The sequence below is a fragment of the Budorcas taxicolor genome, chromosome 3 (assembly GCF_023091745.1).
Source record: "Budorcas taxicolor isolate Tak-1 chromosome 3, Takin1.1, whole genome shotgun sequence".
NCBI lineage: Eukaryota > Metazoa > Chordata > Mammalia > Artiodactyla > Bovidae > Budorcas > Budorcas taxicolor.
The window spans coordinates 15,708,056-15,734,035 of NC_068912.1; the positions used below are offsets into that span (position 1 = coordinate 15,708,056).

General features: G+C 38.9%; 1 protein-coding gene across 1 annotated transcript in view; it reads left to right on the forward strand.

Annotated features, from left to right (window-relative positions):
* The window catches only part of ASH1L (ASH1 like histone lysine methyltransferase), a 193,892-nt gene extending 169,594 nt beyond the window's left edge, over window positions 1-24,298 (forward strand). Inside the window, exons 13-28 of the mRNA XM_052636803.1 lie at window positions 2,853-2,961; window positions 3,390-3,554; window positions 3,717-3,811; window positions 5,455-5,612; window positions 9,824-9,976; window positions 12,244-12,298; window positions 12,381-12,513; window positions 13,691-13,939; window positions 14,912-14,998; window positions 16,243-16,333; window positions 16,843-16,981; window positions 17,095-17,267; window positions 19,560-19,726; window positions 20,879-20,919; window positions 22,189-22,490; window positions 23,087-24,298. Coding sequence (XP_052492763.1) covers window positions 2,853-2,961; window positions 3,390-3,554; window positions 3,717-3,811; window positions 5,455-5,612; window positions 9,824-9,976; window positions 12,244-12,298; window positions 12,381-12,513; window positions 13,691-13,939; window positions 14,912-14,998; window positions 16,243-16,333; window positions 16,843-16,981; window positions 17,095-17,267; window positions 19,560-19,726; window positions 20,879-20,919; window positions 22,189-22,490; window positions 23,087-23,178 — 2,209 coding nt within the window. The 3' untranslated portion in view covers window positions 23,179-24,298. The remainder of the gene's footprint in view (window positions 1-2,852; window positions 2,962-3,389; window positions 3,555-3,716; window positions 3,812-5,454; window positions 5,613-9,823; window positions 9,977-12,243; window positions 12,299-12,380; window positions 12,514-13,690; window positions 13,940-14,911; window positions 14,999-16,242; window positions 16,334-16,842; window positions 16,982-17,094; window positions 17,268-19,559; window positions 19,727-20,878; window positions 20,920-22,188; window positions 22,491-23,086) is intronic.
* The last annotated feature ends 1,682 nt before the right edge of the window (window positions 24,299-25,980 follow it).

A 25,980-nucleotide genomic window follows, 5' to 3' on the forward strand; every position in this document is an offset into this window, starting at 1 on the left:
CAGAGATTAAACCCAGGCCATAGCAGTGAAAGCCCAGAATCCTAACTGCTAGGCAACCAGGGACTTTCCCAGAAATTTTTTTTTTTTTAATAATAGCTGAAAACTGAATATAGTCCATTGTTTATCAGCAATAAAATAGATCGGCAAATTTTGCTAAATTCATATAATGGAATACTACACAGCAGTATAAAGGTATACTATAATAGAGTGCAACATTGAGTCAAAGAAGGTAGGCATATAATTGTACATAATACTGTATATTCTGTATGATTCCATTTAATTTAAGTTTAAAACAGATGAAACTATAATCTCTATATGGATAGAAATTAGAATGGTGGCAATTCTTTGGGGGAGGGTACTGACTGGGAAAGAGGTTACACAAGTGTAGAGATACATAAAATTCAACAAACTATACATTTAAAATTTTGTATTCTTGTAAGTTATGCCTCCCCCCCATGTTTTTAATACAATATATTTTAGTATAGGATCAAATTTTAAATGTTATGGTATGGAAAAAGGGTCAGCAATCTTGGAATGTGGCTGTGTGCCAATAAAAATTTAAGAAGACCTGGGGGGAATTTGTCTGCCTCCATAGTTTCCCAACCACGGGTATAGACTAAAATAAATGGGACCTAATCAAGCTTACAAGCTCTTGCACAGCAAAGGAAACCATAAACAAAACAAAAAGACAACCTAGGAACTGAGAGAAAATATTTGCAAATGATGCAGCCAACAAGGGCTTCATTTCCAAAATATACACACAGCTCTTATAACTCAATTACAAAAAAAAAAAAAAAAATCAGTTGGGCAGAAGAACTAAATAGACATTACTCCAAAGAAGATGTACAGATGACCAAGCATTTGAAAAGACACTCAACATTGCTAATTATTGAAAAATGCAAATCAAAACTACAACAAGGTATCACCTCACACTGGTCAGAATGGCCATCATTAAAAGGTTTACCAGTATCAAATGCTGGAGAGGGTGTGGAGAAAAGGAACGCCTCTTATACTGTTGGTAGAAATGTAAATTGATGCAGCCACTATGGAAAACAATATGGAGATTCCTTAATAAACTAAAAGTAGAGTTGCCATATGATCCAGCAGTCCCACTCCTGGGCATGTACCTAGAGAAAACACTTAATTCAAAAATTTATCCACCTTAATGTTCATAACAGCATTATTTACAGCAACTAAGACATGGAAGCCATCTAAGTGTCCATTAAGAGATCAGTGGAATTTGCAGGGTGGCAGTGGAGACACAGATACAGAGAACAGGTCTGTGGACCCCGCAGGGGAAGGAGAGGGTAGGACAAATGGAGAAAGTGGCATGGAAATATATACACCACCATATGTAAGATAGATAGCTAGTGGGAATATGCTGTATGACTCATGGAGCTCAAACCAGTGCTGTGACAACCTAGAGGTGTTGGATGGGGTAGGAGGGAGGTTCAAGAGGGAGGGGACATTTAAAGATGAATGAATAAAGATGTGTCTGTATATATGCTGTATGTGTGTGTGTGTGTGTATGCTACTCGGACATAAAAAAGAATGAAATAATGCCATTTGCAGCAACATGGATGGACTTAGAGATTATAATACTAAGTGAAGTAAGTCAGAGAAAGAAAAATACCACATGATATCACTTATATGTGGAATCTGGACTTCCCTGATGGCTTAGATGGTAAAGAATCTGCCTACAATGCAGGAGACTGGGTTTGATCTCTGGGTCAGGAAGATCCCCTAGTGAAGGGAATGGCAACCCACTCTAGTAATCTTGTCTGGAGAATTCCATGGACAGAGGAGCCTGGCGGGTTACAGTCCATGGAGTCACAGTGTCGGACACTACTGAGCAACTTACACCTTCACTTTCGTATGTGGCATCTAAAATGTACAAATTAACTTATTTATAAAACAGAAACAGACCCGCAGGCATAGAGAATCTTACAATTTTCAAAAAGGATGGGGTGGGGAAGGATAAATTAGGATTTAAGGATTTGCAGATATAAACTACTATATATAAAATAGATAAACAGGGCTTCCCTGGTGGCTCACTGGTAAAGAATCTGCCTGCCAGTGTAGGAGGTTTCATTTCTGATTCAGGAAGATCCCACTTGCCATGGAGCAGCTAAGCCTGAGAAACACAATTGCTGAAGCCCACACACCCTAGAGCCGTGCTCCACAATAAGATATGCCACTGTAATGAGAAGCCCTCGCGCCACAGCCTCTGCTCACCACAACTAGAAAAAAGCCTATGCAGCAACAAAGACCCAGCAGAGCCAGAAATAATTAGATAAGCAATAAAATCCTACTGTATAGTACAAGGAACTATATTCCGTATCCTGTGATAAACTATAATGGAAAAGAACGTGAAAAAAGCACTCAGTAAATGTTAGCTAAAATTATATGTTACTCTGTAAAGCATCTAGAACAGTACATGATACCTTATTAATAAAGTAGATAAAATAGAACAAGAGACACTTGTGTACAGGTTAAAAAGGTGGAGATCAGTAGAAATTAGAAGATCTTTATCCATAGGAAATAATTGTAATTTGTTTAGTAAGTAAACTAATGCCCTATGTTAAAAGGACTTCGAATACCAAACAAGAAAAGTTTGACCTTCGATGGCAGAAAGCATGTTTTCCATAAAACTGGTTTAGGACTATTAATCTGTCAGTATTATACAGACTGGATAGAAGAAAAAAGAGATTAAAGATGGAGTGACTGGCCAGGAAACTTGAATGACTGGATACAGAAACAGAGGCAAATTTGAAATCAGTATACCAACCTTTCTGGTTCTCAGGCATGGTATTATGAATCTCTGCCTTTAACTCTTTTTGCTTTCTCTATAGGTCTGTTAATGGAGTGTACCGGATTGGACTATATGCTCTTAAAGATATGCCAGCTGGTACTGAACTCACTTATGATTACAACTTTCATTCCTTCAACGTTGAAAAACAGGTAAAAATGATAAATTCAAGAGGGAGTTTGAACTTTATGATAGTACTCTATATAACATGAGCCTTCAGTGAACATTATTGATTTGTAGCTACTAAGAAATACATTGGAGAAGATTCACTCTTTGTTCCATTTATCTAGGATACATATGTCACAGTCATTCTTTCAGAACTCTGTAGAAGAGACTGTTCAGTTATTTTTTGTCTCCAGTCAATTCTTAATTTTTCTCGTGAAATTTTTCCAAAATTGTATCTTTCCTTTCTACTACAGTGGAAACCATTTATATTTATTTTACTCACAATGAGTTATGTTCCTCTGTATGAAAATTTCTTGATTCAAACTTATTATTGGGTGTCCAGATACTCAGGCATTCTGTTTAAACTTTTAGATTAGACTTCAGACTAAAAGCGTTATTCTCTTCCCCTTCAAAGCAACTGTGTAAGTGCGGCTTTGAGAAATGTCGAGGAATCATTGGAGGCAAGAGTCAACGCATGAATGGAGTCACCAGCAACAAAAGTAGCCAACCAGTGACCTCACATAAAAAGTCTGGACGGTCAAAAGAGAAAAGGAAGTCTAAGCACAAGCTGAAGAAAAGGGTAAATAATTATCTCATGATTTTCTCCAAATATCTGCATGTAGGCAATTACTGAAATAAGGGATGTACCACAGGGTGGCATCTTTAGAGTGGTTTTCGTATTCTTTGAGGTGATTTATGATTTATCTTGTTTTTCTTGCAATCTAATCCATCTGTTTTTTAGAGAGGCCACCTCTCTGAGGAACCCAGTGAAAACATCAACACTCCAACAAGGTTGACCCCTCAATTACAAATGAAGCCAATGTCCAATCGGGAGAGGTAAAAAGAAAATTTTCTTATCTGCGCTCTTTAAATTATGTGACTTGCTTGACAGTTTAAAAATTATTAAACATGTATATAGTTGAGACATTTGTTTTTTGCAGGAAGACTTTAAACAAGCATTCAGGGGTGAACTTGGCTGGAGGAAGGAACTAATTTCTAACTGAAATTTAACTTTTTATTAAAATGTGACTGTAGGCCAAAGGAAAAAAAATGCGTGTGTGTGTGTATCTAGTAGTTGCTGTTTCTATGAGTTTGTCACCAATATTTACAGTTTCCTATGTTATAGGCATAACAGATATCTCAAAACATCATTCATACTCATCTCTACCTTAAAATTACTGTGGTTATTAAACCCACCACTAGATCTTGTCATGTGTTAAAAATTAATGTTCATTTCTATATCACAACTTCAGGGTTTTTGTTTAATATTCTGCAAGCTGTATCTCAGTTTATTCAGTTTGGTTTTAATCCTGTATACTAAAATTACTTAAAATTTTAAATACTTTTAGTTAACATTGATGAGAGGAGAATTACATGTGCTTCACCAGCCTGCCAAAGGAATGCATGGCACAGAAGAGATTAAGAATCCCTGTTTTGTTGATAAATTAACAGAGCAATAAAAAGGATCTTTAGTAGTCATCTTTGCTTTTCCCTATATTGAGATATTTGTCCATGTCTGAAGTAAGAGAAATAAATATGTATGTCCTATTTTTCAAATTGTCTTGGGACATTTCCTGCATCTTCCCTGACTATGTATTCCAATATCTTAGCAAGTTCATCCTTATATGTAACTTTACTATAATTTTAGCCCCTTTCATCCTATTTCACTTTGAATCATAGAAATTTTACATTTCAGTAAAAGAAAGAAGTCCAGTGGTCTCTTCTTTGGCTGCATAGCAGCTTAGGTTGCTTTTTAAAACTCGTTATACCCAGGCCACACTTCAAACCGCTTACATCAGAATTTTCAGAAGTAGAACCCAGGTATCAATAGTTTGTACAACTCCCCAAGTGATCTCAATGTGCAGCTAAAGTCACGAACTATAAAATTAGTCTAACCTCCCTTTACCAAGGCCCATAGTTTGAGACTTAAGGTCCCGTCTGTTTACTTGTTTGTCAGAGTGAAAATCAAATTATAGAATCATCAAAATTGTGTAGGGTTAATCAAGATGCATATAACTCATTTAAGTTTAGAGGTCCATGTGGTACCACTGCACCTAACATGGTTTGCCCAGTGCATATCCATCTTAAATATCTTTACCTACATCTAACAGTCCAGTTCTCTTTGTTACAGCTGACCCTAAGCCTATACTTCATCTTGGCAAATTTCTTTAGAATTCTACAAATAGTGCATAAAGCTGTACCTTCAAGTCAACATGCTTCAGTTGCCAAAATTGTTGCAGCTTTTAGGTGGTATTTGTCAGATATTTGTAAATATTATAGAGAAATGTTTTGTGTTATGTGAAAAAAATCAAGATGCAAAACTGAATAATGTTTTTCCATATGTAGTTCTCTTTAAAATAGCTGATTTCACTGTGAAGTATTCATTTACATCATCATACCAGTGGCTCACATAGAGTAAACATGTAGTTAATGTTCATTGGATGGATGAATAAAGGAGCTCCTTTTTTCCTTCCTTATAGAAACTTTGTATTAAAGCATCATGTGTTCCTGGTCCGAAACTGGGAGAAGATTCGGCAGAAACAGGAGGAAGTAAAGCACACCAGTGATAATATTCATTCAGCCTCGTTATATACCCGTTGGAATGGCATCTGCCGAGATGATGGGAACATCAAGTCTGGTAAGGACCAGGAGACATTCTTGTTAGTTTACAGGTATCAGTCCACCATAACCTATCCATCCCAGCACTAAACTTCTTTGTCTCTACTCTAAGGAATAGGAAGAAACTCCCTTCCACCAGCCTTCCAGACACCACCTACACTCTTATAATTACTAGATATAGAGGATCTTTTGTGTTTAGGATCCTTTCGTGCCTAGAAAATAACTTGCAGACAGGATAAACAGTGATGCCAGATGTAGGAGAAAATGACATTAGTGTTAATTTCAGTACTTTGTTCTCCTCCACATTGAGACCAGCATTATACAGAGATGTTCAGATTTTCTTTTTCTGACTTTCATGAGTGAATAATGTACCAGTACTCCAGAGTTCAGATCTGGTATCCAGAACAGACCTTAAGCAGAAAATTTTACACATCCAAGCATCCTTTATAACTGAAAATTAAGTATTAAAAGCTCGTGCTTTTTTTTTTTTTTCCACACCACCCTTCAGCTTGAGGGGTCTTAGTTCCCCAACCGAACAGGGATCAAACTTCATGCCTTCCTCAGTGAAAGCACAGAGTCCCAACCACTGGATCACAAGGGAATTCCCCTCATACTGTTCATTTACTCTTTCTTTCCCTCATAAAGAAGCAAGAAATTCCCTGGTGGTCCAATGGTTAGGACTTGGTGTTTTCACTGCCAGGGCCCAGGTTTAACCCAAGTTCAGAGAACTAAATCCTGAAAGCAGCACAAGATAGCAGGGGAAAAAAAGTATAAGCAGTCTGCATGGTGTATAAGGCAACATTTTGAGTAGGGACTAGATTGATCTAGAAATTTGCCCAAAATCTTGTATCTTCTCAGTGATTTGATTGGCATAATTTCTGTGAACTTACTTTCCAATTAGTTCAAGTCTTCTGAAAATAACAGCAGTTATTTCCTGAGTATTTATTATAGGTCAGGCACTGAGCTAAAACATATAACAAGGGTTATTCCATTTAATCTACACAGATTACCTCTTGAGGGAAGTATAGACATTGTGCTTACTTTACTGCACTTTGCAGATACAGTTTTCTACCATTTTGTGGCAACCCTGTTTGGAGCAATCTACAGTGCCATTTTTCCAAGAGCATTCTGTCCCTTTGTATCCTCACAATATTTCAAATTTTTTCAATATTTGTTACAGTGATTTGTGATTAGTGATCATTGATGTTACTATTGTGATGGTTTGGTGGCACCTCAAACCGTGAATTTAATAAATGTTGTGTGTGTTCTGACCGCTCCAGCTGGCTAGCCTTTCTCTGCTACCCTCCACCCGACCACACCCCATCTCTTGGCTCTCTCCCTATCTTTGGGCTTCCTAAGCTTAATCATTTCCAGCTTTTCTTTTTTTTTCAATTTCTAGCTTTTGATTTAAAGTGGGATACCTGCAACTCTTCCTCTCACTTGAACACTTAGGGCCCACTGCAGGGTTATTAGTTGGCCTAATTTCAATACTATTGTATTTTAGGTGTTCAGTTCAGTTCAGTTCAGTCGCTCAGTCGTGTCCGACTCTTTGCGACCCCATGAGTCACATCACGCCAAAATCGCAGCACGCCAGGCCTCCCTGTCCATCACCAACTCACGGACAGGGAGGCCTGCTGTGCTGTGATTCATGGGGTCGCAAAGAGTCAGACACGACTGAGCGACTGAACTGAACTGAACACCTAAAATACAATAGTATTGAAATTAGGCCAACTAATAACCCTGCTGCTGCTGCTAAGTTGCTTCAGTCGTGTCCAACTCTGTGACCCCATAGACGGCAGCCCACCAGGCTCTGCCATCCCTGGGATTCTCCAGGCAAGAACACTGGAGTGGGTTGCCATTTCCTTCTCCAATGCATGAAAGTGAAAAGTGAAAGTGAAGTCACTCAGTGGGCCCTAAGTGTTCAAGGGAGAGGAAGAGTTGCACGTATCTCACTTTAAATCAAAAGCTAGAAATTAAAAAAAAAAAAAAAAAGCTGGAAATGATTAAGCTTAGTGAGGAAGGCATGCCTAAGCCAAGACATGCTAAAAGCTAGGTCTCTTGCACTAAACAGTTAGCCAAGTTGCAAATACAAAGGAAAAGTTCTTAAAGGAAATTTAAAAAGTGCCACTGCAGTGAACACACAAATGATAAGAAAGTTAAACTGCCCTATTTTGGGTTGTTTGCTGTGGTTTTTTTGGTTTTTTCTTTTTATTTTTTTATTGACTGATATTTTGTGCTCTATTGTTGATATGGAGAAAGTTTGAGTGGTCTGGATAGAAAGTCAAACCAGCCACTACATCCTCTTAAGCCAAAGCCTAATCCAGAACTGTCTTCGGTTCTATGAAGGCCTAGAGATGTGACAGAGCCGCAGAAGAGAAGACTGCAGCTGGCAGAGGTCAGTTCATGAGGTTTAGGGAAGACTGTAACATCAAAGTACAAGGTGAAGCGTCCAGTTCTGACGCAGAAGCTACAGAAAGTTATCCAGAAAATGAGATCAGTACCGAAGGTGGCCACACTAAACAACAGGTTTTCTGTATAGCCTAATACTGAAAGATGCCATCTACTTTGCCTTTGCTGTTTTAAAGAAATGAAGTGAAAGTTGCTTAGTCATGTCCAACTCTTTGCAACCCCACAGACTGTAGTCTGGAATTCTCTAGGCCAGAATACTAGAGTGGGTAGCCTTTCCCTTCTCCAGGGGATCTTCCCAACCCAGGGATCAAACCCAGGTCTCCCACATTGCAGGTAGATTCTTTACCAGCTGAGCCACAACAGAATCTAGACAATAGCACATCTCTTACAAAGTGGTTTATTGAATATTTTAAGCCCTCAGTTGAGACCTAGTACTCAAGAAAAATTATTTCCTTTCAAAATACCACTGCTCATTGACAATGTACCTAATCACCCAAGAGCTCTGATGGAGGTGTGCAATGAGATTAATACTGTTTTTATGCCTACTGGTGCAGCATCCACTCTGCAACCTGTGGATTGAGCAGTAATTTCCCTATTCAAGTTTTATCCTCCGAGAAATACATTTCATAAGGCTACAGCTGCACAGATATAGGAGTTTGGAAGTCATGTCCAAACCTCATGGATGATTTTGAGGGGATCAAGACTTCAGTGTAGGAAGTAAACTGCAGGTGTGGTAGAAAAAAGCAAGAGAACTAAAATTAGAAGGGGGACCTGAAGGTGTGACTGAACTGCTGCAATATTGTGGTAAAATCTTCATGGATGAGAAGTTCCTTCTTACGGATGAGCAAAGAAAGTGACTTCTTGAGATGGAATCCTGGTGAAGATGCTGTGAAGATTTTGCTGAAATGGCACAAAGGATTTAGAAGATTACATAAACTTAGTTACTAAGGCAGGGACAGCAACAGGGTTTGAAAAGGTTGACTCCAATTTTGAAGTAAGTTCTATGGATAAAATGATAACAAAGAGCATTGCATGAAGAAAAAAGAGTATTGCATGCTGCAGAGAAATCGTCTATAAAAGAGTCAAAGATGTGCAAACTACATTGCTGTCTTGTCTTCAGAAATTGCCTCAGCCAACCCATCCTTCAGTAGCCACCACCCTCATCAGTCAGCAGCTATCAATATCAAGTCAAGAACCTCCACCAGCAAAAAGATGATAACTTGCTGAAGACTCAGATAATGTTTAGCATTTTTTGGCAATAAAGTATTTTTTAATTGAGGTATATATGTTGGTTTTTTAGACATAATGCTATTGCACACTTAATAGACTACAGTATAAAATTTTTTTCACATGCATTGGGAAACCACAATCTCTGTGTGACTCTCTTTTTTGCAGTATTTACGTTACTGTAGTGTTCTGTAGCCAAATCTGCAGTATCTCTGAAGTGCCTGTACTACCACTATTCGCATTTTAGAGTTGAGAAGCTAAGACACAGAGTTTAAGTATCTTTCCCCAAATCAGACAGTTAGTAGTAAGACCAGAATCCAAAAGCAGACACACCTATCTGAAACCCAGACTTGGAACTACTATACTCTGTTGCAACTGGCCATTAGTAAGGTCCCTCTAAATTGTAGGATTTTTCTCTCTAATAAACCCAGTGTTTTCTTATTTTTTTTTAAGGAGGAAAGAGAAAACTCCATAACTACTTATCTGCTTAGTCACTTCAAGGAAAATAGAGAAAATAGCAGGAATCCATTACAGAAGAGAAAGCCTCATAGAGCTCCTCTTTTCCTGAAACTAATTTTTACTCTATCCTTCCAGATGTCTTCATGACCCAGTTCTCTGCCCTGCAGACTGCTCGATCTGTTCGAACAAGACGGTTAGCAGCAGCAGAGGAAAACATTGAAGTAGCTCGGGCAGCTCGCCTAGCCCAGATCTTCAAAGAGATCTGTGATGGCATAATCTCTTATAAAGGTACCCCAAATTCCTTCTCCTTAGCTTTTTAAAAAAATCATATCAAGATATCCAAGGCCAGGAACGCATAACAATTTAGGACTGTGATTTTTGCTGGTTTACTTAGTTCTATACTCTTACTTTGTCAGAGTATAGAATTATAAGACTAATTACAGTCTTCAGGGATTGTTGTCTCTGAATCCTTGGCTGTTTAGGTTAATTTTTGTATTTAGTGGAATATTATCGTAGTTAAGCACTATATTTAAAAGACACAGCTGTGTATAACGGACTTTTGGACTCAGAGGGAGAGGGAGAGGGTGGGATGATTTGGGAGAATGGCATTCTATCATGTATACTGTCATGTAAGAATTGAATCGCCAGTCTATGTCTGACGCAGGATACAGCATGCTTGGGGCTGGTGCATGGGGATGCCCCACAGAGATGTTATGGGGAGGGAGGTGGGAGGGGGGTTCATGTTTGGGAACACATGTAAGAATTAAAGATTTTAAAATTAAAAAAATAAAAATTTAAAAAAAATTTAAAAAAAAGATCAGAAGCTAAATAAATAAATAAAAATAAAAATAAAAATCACATTTATTAGCTGTAGGATAGAAGTAGATCTTTGTCTTGAACATAATTTTCCTGAATGAGGCAGTGAATTAGCAATTTAAGAAAAAAGTATTAAAAATGTATGACATCAGTGGTTCTTATCTGTCGATTGACAGATATCTTTGAGAATAAAGTTGTGGACTCTTACCCCAGAAAAATATTATATACCTAATTTTGCATATATTTTGGAGGGTTCACAGGCCCTTTCTACATTAAGGAAAAGGATATAAAGTTACAAGCAAATTACTTTTGAAGCATTTTCATGTAGACATTTACCCCACTCTTTTCCTTTTCTAAAATACATCTTTTGGATTTGTGTTGGGTTAAGGGTAGAGAAGGGGAGAGTTTTTTAATTTAAGTCCGTAGTTTGGTAATGCACATAACTTTTTCTAACCACGAAATTTGTAGATTTTTTTTTTCATAGATATTTAAAATTAGAAATTTTAACAAATAATTGCTGCTTTTGCCTTCAACTTTTTTCTGTTTTTTTTAATAATTGAAGTATAATTGATGTACAATATTATGTTATTTACAGATGCACAGTATAGAGATTCATAATTTTAGAGGTTATAATCCATTTATAGTTATAGAATATTGGCTATATTCTTGTGTTGTACAATATATCCTTGTTGCTTGCTTTGTACATAATATTTTGTACGGTCTTAAGCTGCTACCCCTCTATTACCCCTCCCCCATCCCCTCTCCCTACTGGTAATCACTAATTTGTCCTCTATATCTCTGAGTCTTTTGTTGTCGTCCTTGTTAAAATCAGCCATCAACTTTTGCTTCCTTCCTTTCCCTAAATTCTGAAGAATTTGGTTTTCTTCCTCTCTTCTTTCTCTATCTATTTATCTTCATATTTTAGTGTTTTTTTTGTTGTTGTTGTTTTTGCCATTTGTTAACCTCAGCATAGAGGAAAGGGCAGACCAACCTATCCTAATATGTAAAGTTTTGTGACACCTGTTCCCTTTACACTCCCTAAAGATCACACTCTGTGTTCTCAACCAGCCCTATCTGATCTAATATGAAATTGCAGTAGATGTATCTGTATGTCATTATATTCTAGGCATGAAAGAGTAGGCTTTTTCTCTCTGTGTAGTGAGTTATTAGAAAGTAAGAGAGCAAGTGAGAAGCAGCCCCACAACATGAATTTTATTTTTGTAATACAGATCAACTGTCGCAAGAAGATGGATTCCAGAAAATATTTACAGTACTGAATTATTCATTATCTGGAATCAAGTTGAATCCAAACCAACAGAGTACTGTTAACTGTGGGCAAATAGTAAGAACTGGAAAACATTTTTTTAACGTAATTGAGTAGGAATTTGCCTTAAGCATACTAGCTGCTATGTTAAGTTCCCATATCTCATTTTTCTTAGAAAGTTTTCATTACCCAGCTAATGCTGTTTTACATTTCAAGTATATATATATACACACACACACACACAAACTGTATCTTTCATATTTCAGGTAATCCTGGATGTATCTTCTGATCCCTGCCTTTAATTACCCACATTTCTGAAAAGTCTTTTCATTTTTCACTGATCTCAAAAAAAAAAAAAACTTGGATTTTTTTTTTCCTAACTTTAAATTTTGGGGATTCTACTTTTTCAGTTAGGAGTTAATACTTGCCTCCCTATAGAGTCAGTCTGTCTACTAAACCTTGCATTTTTTTGCAGATTCTTCCCGACAATCACTGGCAGCACCACTTTTGAACCTACCCCCAAAGAAAAAGTAAGTTTACATATGTGGGAATCATCTGAGTTTTAGTAAAGTCCTAAGTGTACCAGATTGACACCCTGACTTTATGTTTTAGGAATGCTGATTATTATGAGAAGATCTCTGATCCCCTAGATCTTTCCACCATAGAGAAGCAGATCCTCATTGGTTATTATAAGACAGTGGAGGCTTTTGATGCTGACATGCTCAAGGTCTTTCGGAATGCAGAGGTATTTTTCACTGACTTCAAACACAGATTTAAGAAGTTTGTTCTGAAGAGGTCTATTGTAGAAGTTTAAGATTTTTACCTTCTTCTCCTAATATCCTTCATATTTCTGATTAAGAAAGGCAGCAATTTTTATTGAGTACACTAGGGTAAATTCTGCTTACTTGAAGTGCCTTACTGTGTGCCTGCTAAGTCACTTCTGTCTTGTCTGACTCTTTGCAACCCCATGAACGGTACCCTACCAGGCTCCTCCGTCCACGGGATTCTCTAGGCAAGAATACTGGAGTGGGTTGCCATAGGGTTATAATTTTCTAAATATTGGAGATATAATAAATGGAGATAATAATACGGCTAGAATGAAAGGTTAAATCATACTCCCAAAACAATTTTTGTAGAAACTTACTTTCATGTTGAACCTTTACATTTACGTAGTAGACATTTTGCTACATTTAAGTCATATCTGTAGGCTCTACTCAATAAGTATATGTGAAATACACAGAAACATGTATAAGCAAATTAAATATATATCTTAAGGATGAATCAGCATACAGTACACTAATATATTGCAGAATAGGTGAAGCTCATTGGAGGAGAGGTGGGCTTGAATTGATACAAAGATGTAAAATATTGTATAATACATAGAGGATATTTTTCAGTGATTTTCAAATACCTTGGAGAGGTGTTTGAAGGTCAAAAGAGACTACTAGATGACAGAGGAATTGAGACTGAAGACAAGAAATGAGAGAAAAACAGACAGATGGGAGAATAATTGGAGCAGTCTTGAATCGTTACGTGCTTTCTCCTGAACCCAGCTTCCAAATATATTTAGACTTGTAGCTTTGTGTCCCTGGTATCTATAAAACAAAGGTAAACGGAGAGATTCTCCACATTATTCTTGTGGTACTTAATCATGTTCCATGGTCTCTGTGTTTTTGATCCTTGTGGACAGTAGAGTCTGTGACAAGAGTTGAATGTCAGAGTAATAGAGCAAATGGGAAAATTACCATGCAGATTCTCATTTTAATTCATTTTAGTTGAATTTAAGTTGTTTTCAATTGTCTGGCCCCTATATTTGATGGTATTAGAAATGTATTAACCAAATGGGAAGATAAAGAAAATCCTGCCACCTCTTCAGGTATATTTTTAAGCCAAACATGATTTCTTTCTCCTGCTTTCTTCAGAAGTACTACGGGCGTAAATCCCCAGTTGGAAGAGATGTTTGCCGCCTACGAAAGGCCTATTACAATGCCCGGCATGAGGCATCAGCCCAAATTGATGAGATTGTGGGAGAGACAGCAAGTGAGGCAGACAGCAGTGAGACCTCAGTCTCTGAGAAGGAGAATGGGCATGAGAAGGATGATGATGTTATCCGCTGTATCTGTGGCCTCTACAAGGATGAAGGCCTCATGATCCAGTGTGACAAGTGCATGGTGAGAGTCAAGAGGTGAAGCAGAGGCCTAGTCCTGATGAGTGTGGTGACTATATTCAGAGTATCAGCCCCTGCCTCTTTTGACTTTGCTTGACAGGCTGTTTATGAACTTTTAACTTTGCCTCAGTTTCTGTTATCCCTTACTGCTCACCATATTGTCCTCCTTTTTTATCTCTCTCTTTCATTTTTTCCTCCCCTTCTTTTTTCTACCTCCTGTTCTTTGTGTCTACTTTCCACTGCACACTTCTGATGTAATCTGGATCAAGAAGAATGATAATATATAAGGCAGTGCTTTACCGGAAAAACACTAGGGGTACTACAGTCAACATAGCATTAATGTAGATGGAATTCAATATATAGAGCTCCTGAAGAAGGAGTCAAGGCCTGGATTTGAGCCCTAGTATCCCCATTTGATACATCTGAACTCATTACCTTATATAAAATGGAACTATGAGTAATACGTAGGATTGTTAGGAGAATATAATTAGATAAGGTTAAGTGAAAACATTTTGTAACTATGAAGCTTTCCATAGTGGCCATATTGTTGATGCCTGTTACTTTGTGTGATAGCTTGGTACTGTATTCGTTCATCCTTCTGTTCTCTAGCCATCTCCTTATTTTGTTTGCCCAGATCCATGTATTATAAACGGTCTATATACTTATGTTCAGATAAGTCCTCATTCTTCTTTCCTCCTACTTTACCATTTATCTCTAATTTCCCTTCTTAACCCCTTGTTCCTGTTTTACTTTACCCTGTCCTGTTGCTTTTCTTTGTTTTTTTGTTTTGCTTCAGCTTGCAAGATCTTAGTTTTCCAACCAAGGATTGAACCCAGGCCATGGCAGTGAAAGTGCCAACTCCTAACCACTGGACTGCCAGGGAACTCCCACAGATATTTTTTATTCTTAGTCCCCAAGACTTCTCTCAGTGAGTCTAACTCCCTACATACACACACACTTCTTTCTTTTTTTGGAGGTGTGGCAGCACTGTGACTGTATGGGAGTGAACTCAGATGTGGAGCACTACCTTTGTGAGCAATGTGACCCGAGGCCTGTGGACAGAGTAAGTTGCCTTCTGATAATACCCCAATCTAAAAGTAGGAGATACGGCACATGGTATTTTATCTACCCTGCTCCTAATGTACTGAATTTCCTTTGATAAGTTATTCAGCCTCTCTAGGCCTGTTTCTTACAATTTCTTACACTTTACATTGAGGGTAATAATTCTACCCTTCCTTTTCTCAGGAGTGGGACAAAAGGAAGAATACTTAAGAAATCTATGGAAGAAATGATACTGTATAAAAACCCTGTTTTTAATAAACACTATCTACTATCCATAAAAGAAGTAGCTTAATCACTTATTTTAAGCAGTGTTTAAGGAAAAGAGCTCTGGACTCAGAGTCAGCAAAAAATTAGTCTCAGCCCCATGTTTTGTTTTGTTTTGTTTTGGCCATGCTGGGTCGTTGTTGCTACATACAGGCTTTCTCTAGTTGCAGCAAGCGGGGGCTCCTCTTTCATTGAGGTGTGCAGACTCACTGCAGTAGCTTCTCTTGTTGGCTTCTCTTGTCTGGCTCTAGGGCATGCAGGATTCAGTAGCTGCACCGTTCTGACTCTAGAGTGCAGGCTTAACAGTTGTAGAGCTCAGGCTCAGTTGTTCCACAACATGTGGAATCTTCCTAGAGCAGGAAACAAACCCATGTTCCCTGCTCTGGCAGGAGGATTCTTAGCCACTGGACCACCAGGGGAGTCCTTAAGCCCATTTTTTAAGAGAGTTGGTAGGTTGGGTAACTTGCCCAGTTATTAAATGGGTTTTTTTCTTAGCTCTGCCATATTTATATGTGTGATCGTCTATAAAAGGAGATATTTAGGCAATACTTCTTAACAGTGGTGCTGTTGTCATTTTGAGTGGACCGCTCTTCAATGTTGTAAGGTTTACATTGCAGAATGTTAGGCTTTCTTGGCCCTTGGGCACTGAGTCCTACTATAGCTTCCTCCAGTCATTGTGACAGAGTTCCCCTTCACACATTTTCAGATGCCCTTTAGATGGCACGGAGCAACTACAGAATTAGTGCTCCACAGGGTACAGTTTGGGATATTTCGTCTGTCAAGTTTGTCCTCTATGTTTACTTTTTCAAGTTTAAGAACTCTTGATTGCAGTCACCTGTTTAATATCTATGCTGTATTGAAATGACTAAGCAGAAAGTCTTAATTGCTCGGAGATTCTAGGTTTTAGTTCTTTTTCTCTTGAATAGAGAGGCTGGAAATAGTAGTCACAGCCCTTATCTCTTGGCTCTCTGCCCTTACCAGGAGGTACCCATGATCCCTCGGCCGCACTACACGCAACCTGGTTGTGTCTACTTCATCTGTTTGCTCCGAGATGACCTGCTGCTTCGTCAAGGTGCGTACACAGAAGCTGGCTCTACTTGTCAATGCTGACCTTTCTGAACAGTAGGGAGTATCTGCTGTCTGCATAATAGTCCTTGTCTCCATATGACTTTTAATAGCAATAGAATATAGGTTTTTTAATATCCTCAAGTTACTTAGGCTTAATACATTTATCTTCACCAAATAATATTTAAGGTAATGTTTTACAAACTGAAAAACATTATGCTAAAAATAAATTGGAGAGACCAGAGTGTTACAAAGCTAGTTTTAGGACTGAGAAAGACACATAGCATTCCAAGAGGTAGAAGACCTCCCTCGTGTCATGCTCATGTTCTTGAATTGATTTTCATCACCATTAGACTGCTGGTTGTAGTTACATATTTCTTGTTTTAGATTTTCAGTTCTTTGTATGTAGACCTTGGGTGACACTAGTGAATACCTAGCGTAACTTATACAGGAATCACTTTAACCTTCTCCTGTGTTCTCTGCCTTCTGCATCTTTAATCTCCTGTGCCTTCCTAGGTGACTGTGTATATCTGATGAGGGATAGTCGGCGCACCCCTGATGGCCACCCTGTCCGTCAGTCCTATCGACTGTTATCTCACATTAATCGAGATAAACTTGATATATTCCGCATTGAGAAGCTTTGGAAAAATGAAAAGTATGTGTTGAGATTCTGTCTCTTTTCTTCAAGCTGTACCCTACTAGAGTAGTGCTGGATATTCACTACAATCTTGATAATTAAACTTCTCCCTTCTCTTTTTTTTTTTAAAGAGAGGAACGGTTTGCCTTTGGTCACCATTACTTTCGTCCCCATGAAACCCACCACTCTCCATCCCGTCGGTTTTACCACAATGAACTATTTCGAGTGCCACTTTATGAGATCATTCCCTTGGAGGCTGTAGTGGGGACCTGCTGTGTACTGGATCTTTATACATACTGCAAAGGTAAGTGATTTGCACTACCTAAAAAATGACGACCTGGCTGCCGCTCATTGATCTACTGCTGCCCACTCCATACGTATAGTCTCTCTCTGATAAAAGATTGTCCAAGGCTGGCTTTGAAGCTTCAGAGAGCTATATACTTTCTTTTACCTAGTGCTTGGTACTCAATAAATGTTAATTCTCCTTTTAATTTAATTCATTTTTTTCATAGTGTGTGTTTAGTACTCTATTAATACTTGTGGGAAGATAAGTTATTAGGGTAGTGCAAACATAATTGTGGTTTCGAACTTTGACTTTTAAATCATTATAACTAGGTTCACAAAATAGGAACCATAACAATCAATACATTTTTGCCAACAAGAAGTAAGTTTGTTTATTCCTATAGCATAAAAATCCATGCTTTGGGTCAACAAACTCTTGGAAAGCATTTTCTGCCTCTTGCTGGTTGTGGAAGCATTTTCCCTGCAAAAAATTGTTGAGATGCTCAAAGAAGTATAGTTGGTTGGCTAGAGGTCAGGTGAATATGGTAGATGAGGCAAAACTTCATAGCCCAGTTTGTTCAACTTTTGAAGCCTTGGCTATGCAAAGTGCAGTCCAGCATTGTGGAGAATTGGGCCCTTTCTGTTGACCAATGCTAGCTCTGGGCGTTGCAGTTTTTGGTGCATCTTATCAATTTGTTGAGCATACTTCTCAGATGTAATGGTTTCACCAGGATTCAGAAGGCTCTCATGGATCAGACCACCAGACAAGTGACTGTGACCTTATTTGGGTGCAAGTTTGGCTTTGGGAAGTGCTTTGGAGCTTTTCCTTGATCCAGCCACTTAGTTGGTTGTCTCCAATTGACATATAAAGTCCACTTTTCATCACAACATCATAATCTGACAAAGAAATGTTTTGTTGTTGCACAGAATAAGAGAAGACAGCACTCCAAAACAGCAATTGTTTTGATTTGCAGTGAGCTTATGAGGCACCCACTTATCCAGCTTTTTCACCTTTCCAATTAGCTTCAAATGCCCAACAACCATAGAATGGTCGATGTTGAGTTCTTTGACAGCTTCTCATGTAGTTCTAAGAGGATCAGCCTCAATGATTCCTCTGACTTGGTTGTTGTCAACTTCCAGTGGCTGGCCACTGCATTCCTCATCTTCAGAGCTCTCATCTCCTTTACAAAACTTCAGAACCACCACTGCAGTGTACATTTGCTAGCAACTCCTGGGCCAAATAGGTTGTTGCTATTGCAAGTTGTCTCCACTGTTTTATGACCCATTTTGAATTTGAATAAGAAAATTGCTTTAATTTCCTTTTTTGTGTAACATTACTTCACTAGTGTAAAATAAATATAAACAGCAAGTAATGTCATTAGCAAAAAAAAAACACATAAAACAAGAAATGTGAAGTAAAATGATGTATAACATAACCACATTTCAGAATGTATTTCAGTATCAAAGTTCAACAATGTAAAAACTGCAGTTACTTTTGCACCCACCCTAATACTCTTCCCCCCCCCCCCATTCCAAAATCCTTACGGCCATCATCAACTCGCTACATTAAACAAACACAAAAAAGGACAACAGTTTCATGAGGTTTGTGGCTAACAGTAGAATCAATCTAATTTCAGATTCCAATTCCAACAGTTTTTACCTGTATGCCCTTGGGCAAGTTATTTAACCTACTGAAAATAGGGATTCGTATCTATTTTAGAGAGTTTTCTAAGGATTAAATGAAATAATCTACAAAATCACTAAGCCCAGTTTATGGCTCACAGTAAAACTCACTATAAGTTAGTTATCATTAGAAGCAGAGTTTAGTTTCCTAGGTCTTTCTCTTAGCATCACAGCAAAATAGTCCAGAAGAATTCCTTGCAAAAGCTAAGTGCTTAAAGCTCCATGCTACTGATGACTCCTCCATCCCCTACTTTCTATAAAGTGTTCATTACCAAACGTGCTTTCCTTATTTGAAGTGTCATTCTTTTCTTATAACTTCCCCATGATATGCTTTTTTTTTCCCCTGAAATGCTCTCTCAAAAATTTCTGCAGCACTCAGTCTGTGTTTCCGATTTCTTTCCATCCTGTAGAATGCCCTTTCACTCTTTTTGACTCCCTTTCCCCTTTCTTTGACACTAGTGTCTCCTTTCTTCTGCAATCACCAAATGCTTACTTGTTCCCCCTCTCAAAACAGCTACCATGTTTCCCTGTTAGGAAGTCTCGCTTCTCTCCCACTGGTATGTGATGGGCAGCTCAGGGTGAGGGAAGGGAAAATAGAGGGAGTGTTCTTTAACAGTGTTTGGCCTCATAGGGAGACCCAAAGGAGTGAAGGAGCAAGATGTGTACATCTGTGATTATCGGCTAGACAAGTCAGCGCACCTGTTTTACAAGATCCACCGGAACCGCTATCCTGTCTGCACCAAATCCTATGCCTTTGATCACTTCCCCAAGAAGCTCACTCCAAAAAGAGATTTCTCAGTAAGTCTCCTTCCTCCCTTCACTGTATGTGTCAGGACAATCTAGTTCATGCATGGAATTCACAGTGAGAATTTTCACGTGGCTCTCTGCTTCTTCACCCCGTCTCCATCCCAAACTGGAAAACACCCTCTCTGTGGATGTTTGAACAGCAAAAATACATTTATTCTGTATTTCTTGGCATGGGCTGTGCCTCAGGGAATTGTTATCATATTTTAGATAGGTTTTCCTCTTTTTTTCTCTCTTACACCTCTTTACCATCTTTGCCCTTGAGCCCCATTTTGTAGTTTTTTGGTTTCTCACATCCATAATTTTGAGAAACATAAAGAAAATAACATTGAGAAACCTTTGGTGAAAATAATTTAGTGCTTTTTATCCTTGGATTTAAAGTATAAGACATTGTTATCACTATTAAGAAGAAAAAATTGTTTATTATCCTACTACACAGAAAGTAACTGCTGTTTTCATTTTCAACCTTTTTCCTGTGTGTTTGTTTTGTTTTTTTCAAATTGTTGTGAACATATTCCTCCAGTTATTTTGTGCCATTTGTTATCATTTCATAAAGATTCTGGTTATCCATCTATTTGCTATAATGAAACCCTGGACTAAACTCCTCATCCATGAGTTTTTTTTTCAGTGGGCCTGTCAGAATTCAGAGTTTTCATCCTAGAATGCTTAGAAATAGTCTAACCAGAACACAAACCTTTATGTCCCTGTTTTTCCTAGTATTATTTTTGGATTTCTGTGAATCATATTTCTTTTATATTCTCTCTGCCCACCACCAGGCCCTGCCTCTCATTCTTTGGTCTTGCTTGTTCACTGTCAGCTTTGAAACTCCAACCTTAACTTCTCAAAAGTTGGGATGAGACAAAAGGAATTGTGACCCTTTCCCTTCTGCTGTCATTCTAAGCTTATAAAATGCTAAAAAAAAAAAAAAAAAAACCATTGTGGCCTACAGATTACTAGAAGGACTGAACTTCTGACCTTAAAACAGTCCTCCAACATGTAAAGGTTTTAGCCCAGTAGCACCTTTTTTTCTTTACTTCCTTGCCTCCCCACCTCCTTTATCCTGAGTTAGCCCCAGATCATCTGATTCAGCTTTGCCAGCATTTGCAGTACACTTACCAACTTACCACTTCAATGTCTTCTCTGCAGCCTCATTATGTCCCAGACAACTACAAGAGGAACGGAGGGCGGTGAGTCCCACTGGGGGGATGTGATTAACCAGTAGCTTGAATGGAGTAAGAGAATAGCCACTTACCCATTCAGTCCCACCCCTAGGATTGAAAAGTCTCTGACAGAGTAGCCCAATATAGTGCCAAGAATAATATGGAAGAACTGCACTTCAGTAGTAGTGGACTCATTATGGAGCCTTATTTGGGGCAGGGAGGGAAATTTGTAAGATCAGAGAAAGAAAATGATTTGGAACAGAACTCTTGACATATTTGGAAAAATCTCTCTCAGGTTTCTGAAAGCTTTCCCTAATACCTCAAGGTGCATCAGCTCTTAGGTCTTCAAGGAACAGAAGTAGCTAGAAGTGCATGGTTTTAGCTGAGCAGTTTGGACTCATAGTTTTTATTTGTGCTTGATTTGTACACAAGCGGGATATTCTGGTGGAGGGAGGACCACACCCTGTAGCATGTGGGATCTTAGTTCCCCAACCAGGGATCGAACCCATGCCCCCTGCTGTTGGAAGCGCAGAGTCTTAACCACTGGATCACCAGGGAAGTTCCGAGAGGGGTATTGTTACAGAAAGTACTGAAGGTTTTTTTCAGTTTCCTTTTCTATTGAATGGTAGTGTAACAGTTACTTTACCTATATCAATAGCTTTTTTTTTTTTTTTAGGAAATCAAATATATTTCTTTAAAAAAAAAAAATACCAGATAATAGATGAGAGAAGAAATTTAAGAAAAGTAAAAACTATTTAAATGCTCATTGTAGTTGAACTATTGGTATCACAAGGTTGTGCCATACTTCTGTGTACTCATGAAGCAATCAGAACTAGCTCAGCATTTTACCAGCTCTGGTCTATGTTATGGATTCCTGAAAGAAAGAAGAAAAATTGAATTTTATAAATAGAAATTAAATTTCAGAGAAGGGTGGTGATTTTTTTTCAAAAAATAATAAAATGAAGACCATAGGGACTTCTCTGCTGGCCCAGTGGCTAAGACTCTGAGCTCACAATACATGTAGCCCAGATTCAATCCCTTGTCAGGGAACTAGATCCCACATGCCACAATGAAGATCCTGTGTGCCACAACTAAGACCCCGTGCAGCCAAATAAATAAATGAAAATAAACATTTAAAAAATAATAAAATGAAGACCATAGCCAAGTTTCTTACATCTTGAGTCAAGGTTCTAACAGCTAGCCTATAGGATCCACAGGTCTTTTCCTTTCATCCCCCTTCCATCCCCAAGTGCCCTGCTTAGCCTTCCTCTCTAACTTCATATATCCTTCTGGCAGATCATCCTGGAAGTCTGAGCGCTCAAAGCCACCCCTGAAAGACCTGGGCCAGGAGGATGATGCTCTGCCCTTGATTGAAGAGGTTCTGGCCAGTCAGGAGCAAGCAGCCAATGAGATGCCCAGCCTGGAGGAGCCAGAACGGGAGGGAGCCACTGCTGAAACCAGTGAGAGTGAAAAAAAAACAGAGGAAAGTAGTCAAGAACCCCAAGTAGCCTGTACCCCTGAGGAGCGACGGCATAATCAACGAGAACGACTCAACCAGATCTTGCTCAATCTCCTTGAAAAAATCCCTGGGAAAAATGGTAAGGAAAATCAGGCTCCTAAGATAAATGCAATATTAGCAGAGAGGGAATGAAAAAGAGCAACTTCTGATTATTTGCCTAGAATGGAAAATATTCTTTAAATGGCACAGTTTTTTCATGGGCCTGTTCTTAAATTCCTCTTGGGAATGAAACTGGGAGGTGAGAGGATCTCCTCACTGGAGGGCAGCTTATTTCAGTTTGGCCTGGCTGCTGCTGCTGCTAAGTCGCTTCAGTCGTGTCCGACTCTGCAACCCCACAGACAGCAGCTCACCAGGCTCCCCCGTCCCTGGGATTCTCCAGGCAAGAACACTAGAGTGGGTTGCCATTTCCTCCTCCAGTGCATGAAAGTGAAAAGTGAAAGTGAAGCTGCTCAGTCCATGGACTGCAGCCTACCAGGCTCCTCCGTCCATGGGGTTTTCCGGGCAAGAGTACTGGAGTGGGTCGCCATTGCCTTCTCCGTTTGGCCTGGAGGAAGGCCTAAATTGCTGGTGGGTTGGCGAAGGACCCATTGAACTCCTATGATTCCCTGAGAGTTCAAATCTGGAATAAGGAGTGGGAGGGTAGAGTTTGATGAGCCTCCTTGGTTCTGTTTTCAGCCATCGATGTGACCTACTTGCTGGAAGAAGGATCAGGCAGAAAACTTCGAAGGCGTACTTTGTTTATCCCAGAAAACAGCTTTCGGAAGTGAACCTCAAAGAATGAGAACATCAAGCATCTGGGATCCAGTGGAGCCTACAGTCCTGCCTCCTGTTCTCTGAGTGCAGACAGGGGTGGGAAGGGTCCGTCCAGCAAGGGGAATGGGGCCACGTCGTTGACATTAGGTACTTAGTAAACCTTGGAGCTAGTGGAGAGGAAGAGGAAGGGGATCTGTCCAGACAGTTCAGCTTAACTTGTTTTCCTCTCCATTGCTTCACCCTGAGGGTTAATAATGTAGGGTGGAGGGCAGAGCACATTGGGGATGACCAGAATCTTTTGGTACTTTATAGCACTTGCCCCTCCCCTCAGCTTGGGTTTCTCTGTGTCATCCTCTGATCTTGCAGGCACTGCTAAGAAGCTGCTTCCTATACCCAGGTATAACTCAGACTCCAAAGGGACAGGGACAGGATCCCCACCCCTACCCTGTCTGTTCTCTATAGGCTCCAAGAGCTACCCCTAGAGACCTAAAACACAAACAGTAACTGGGCCTTGTTCCAGATCCCTGACTAGGAAAAGTTTCTCTTGCCTCTTTTCCCCAACCAGGTCAAAGTTAAATGTGAGTTGACAACTCAAAGCACTTGTAACTGCTGCCCCTCTCCCTACCTCTGCTATCCCAAATGGAATCATGGAATAGGGAAGGCCCCCATGGGGTCAGAAGGGCACAGTCCTTATTGTAATTATTTTGGTTTTCACCTTCATAACCTGCCGACCATATTGTTTTTTCTAAGAGAAGGCCAGGCCCCCGCCAGCACATGTGCTGCTTATGCGCTGTGGTTCTTGTGCATCTGCTGTGCTCTGCGAATGGAGATTCCTTTCAAAGAAAAGTCATTTTAAAACCTGCGTAAAAATGAACTCTAACCACCCCCCAACGAAAGTCACTACATAAGCTGTCGAGCAGTATTCACCTATCAGAGTATTTGCTGCGAGTGTAGGTTATCAACGGAAAACACTACTTCTTGTTTTACTTGTACAGTTTTCAGTGTCCTTCTCTTAAAGAGACAGTGTGTTCTCCCTGCCCCCAGTCCCATCTTCCTTCACCTTCCTGATGACTTCATCTTCAGGAGGATATCCAGGGTGTCACCTTCCTTCCCATTCACTTGACCAGGAGTTAACCAGATAAATTGTCTCTTTAAAAATAAAACTTAAAAAGCTTTGCTTTGTTGTCTTCTCAGACATACATATGCATATATGTTTTAGATGTTCTTATAAGAGAAAAGATGGTTTTTAAATGTGCCAAGTTGTGTGTTGTATATATATATGTATGTATATATATATATATATATATCTGCTGCGTGATTAGTAAGCAATACAATAGTTAAACATTTCCCCATTACTTTTTTCTAATATTGGACCAATGCTGTCCTAATTGTACATTTCCTCTTAGGATGACGACGCTCTGACTTGTTTAGGTAGAAACATTGACCACCTTCCATTCCATTGAATCTTTGTTTTTCTCCTTTCTGTGTCAATCTTGAGGGAAAAAAAAAAAAAGTAAGACAGGGGATACCCAAGATCCCCTTGAACAGAGAAAAAGCAGAATAAATATTTTATTAAAGAAAAAAGAGAATTAAGAAAATAGTTTGGAGTATTTTCTTACTGTAGAGAAGCACTGTACATTACTAAGAGACCTGGGTATAAGATACTCACGTGTGGAGCTGGGAAAATCGCATGTCCAAGCCCGATTGAGTGGTTTCTTTTGGTTTTCATTGCAGGGAGCCGGGTGGGAGGGAGGTGGGAATAGGGGCACTTTGGGGGTCTCCTTTTAGTCAAAGCAGGAAAATGACAAGAAAGAGATTAAAAGTCAATATTTCCTTTAATAGTGTTAAACACTAAAATTTTAAAAAAGTCTCAAAAAAATTAAAAAGGAAAAAAAAAAACTTTGTAAAATGAGAGAACAGAAGCAAAAGACACTACGCTCTGTCATTTTATCTTTCTTTTGTTGAAAGACTAAAAACTGAAATGTTTTTTAGACAATCAAATGTTAGGTAAGTGCAAAAACTTGTTTTTTCTTACTGGTGTAGAAATTAATGCCTTTTTTTATTTTTCGGTTATTTTATAATAACAAAAGAACCCCCTAGCTGCCAGGCGGGTTTTGGTGTTTGAAATGCGGGGCAAAGCACTACATCACTGCAAATAGATACAGAGTTAGTCTGCATGTCTGTAGGCTGTGTGATTGCGGAAAATATAAATGCTGCTAATATATTTCCTTTTTACAAAAGCATATCTAAATAGATGATTGTTTTGATGTTAATCTTTGTAAATTATGTATTACCAATTTTAACATTGGATGTAATTGCATAAAAAGCTTGCATCTCAATCCTTGAAAGTCTAGTATTAAATGGAAAAAACTTTTCCTAACTACAGAGTGGTGAGCTTGCTATTTTTTTTCCTCTTTCCTATCCTCCATTTATATTCCCAGGATCTTCTCCATCCTGTTTCCAAAGAGATCTGCTTAAAACCACATCAGCATCCTAGGCCCCACATGGGCATGCTGACCACTGTTGACTGTTGGATAAAGCTTTTCCTCAGCACTGCAGCCTTTTTGGTCTGGGCCAAGCCTAACCAATCAGCATAATAATCATCTACACCTGTGCCCCTTGAGCACACAGGCAGTACTCATTAACAACCTCTAAGGTTGGCAGTAAGCTGAGTCTACATTTTCTAGGCCACTATGTTAGACTGTTTCCATTGTAAGCAGTGTACATATATTCATTTATTTCACCTTCATAATAGCCCTTTTGGTAGGTACCAAAACCAAATTTTACAGATGAGGAAACTGAAGCAACAGAGAGGT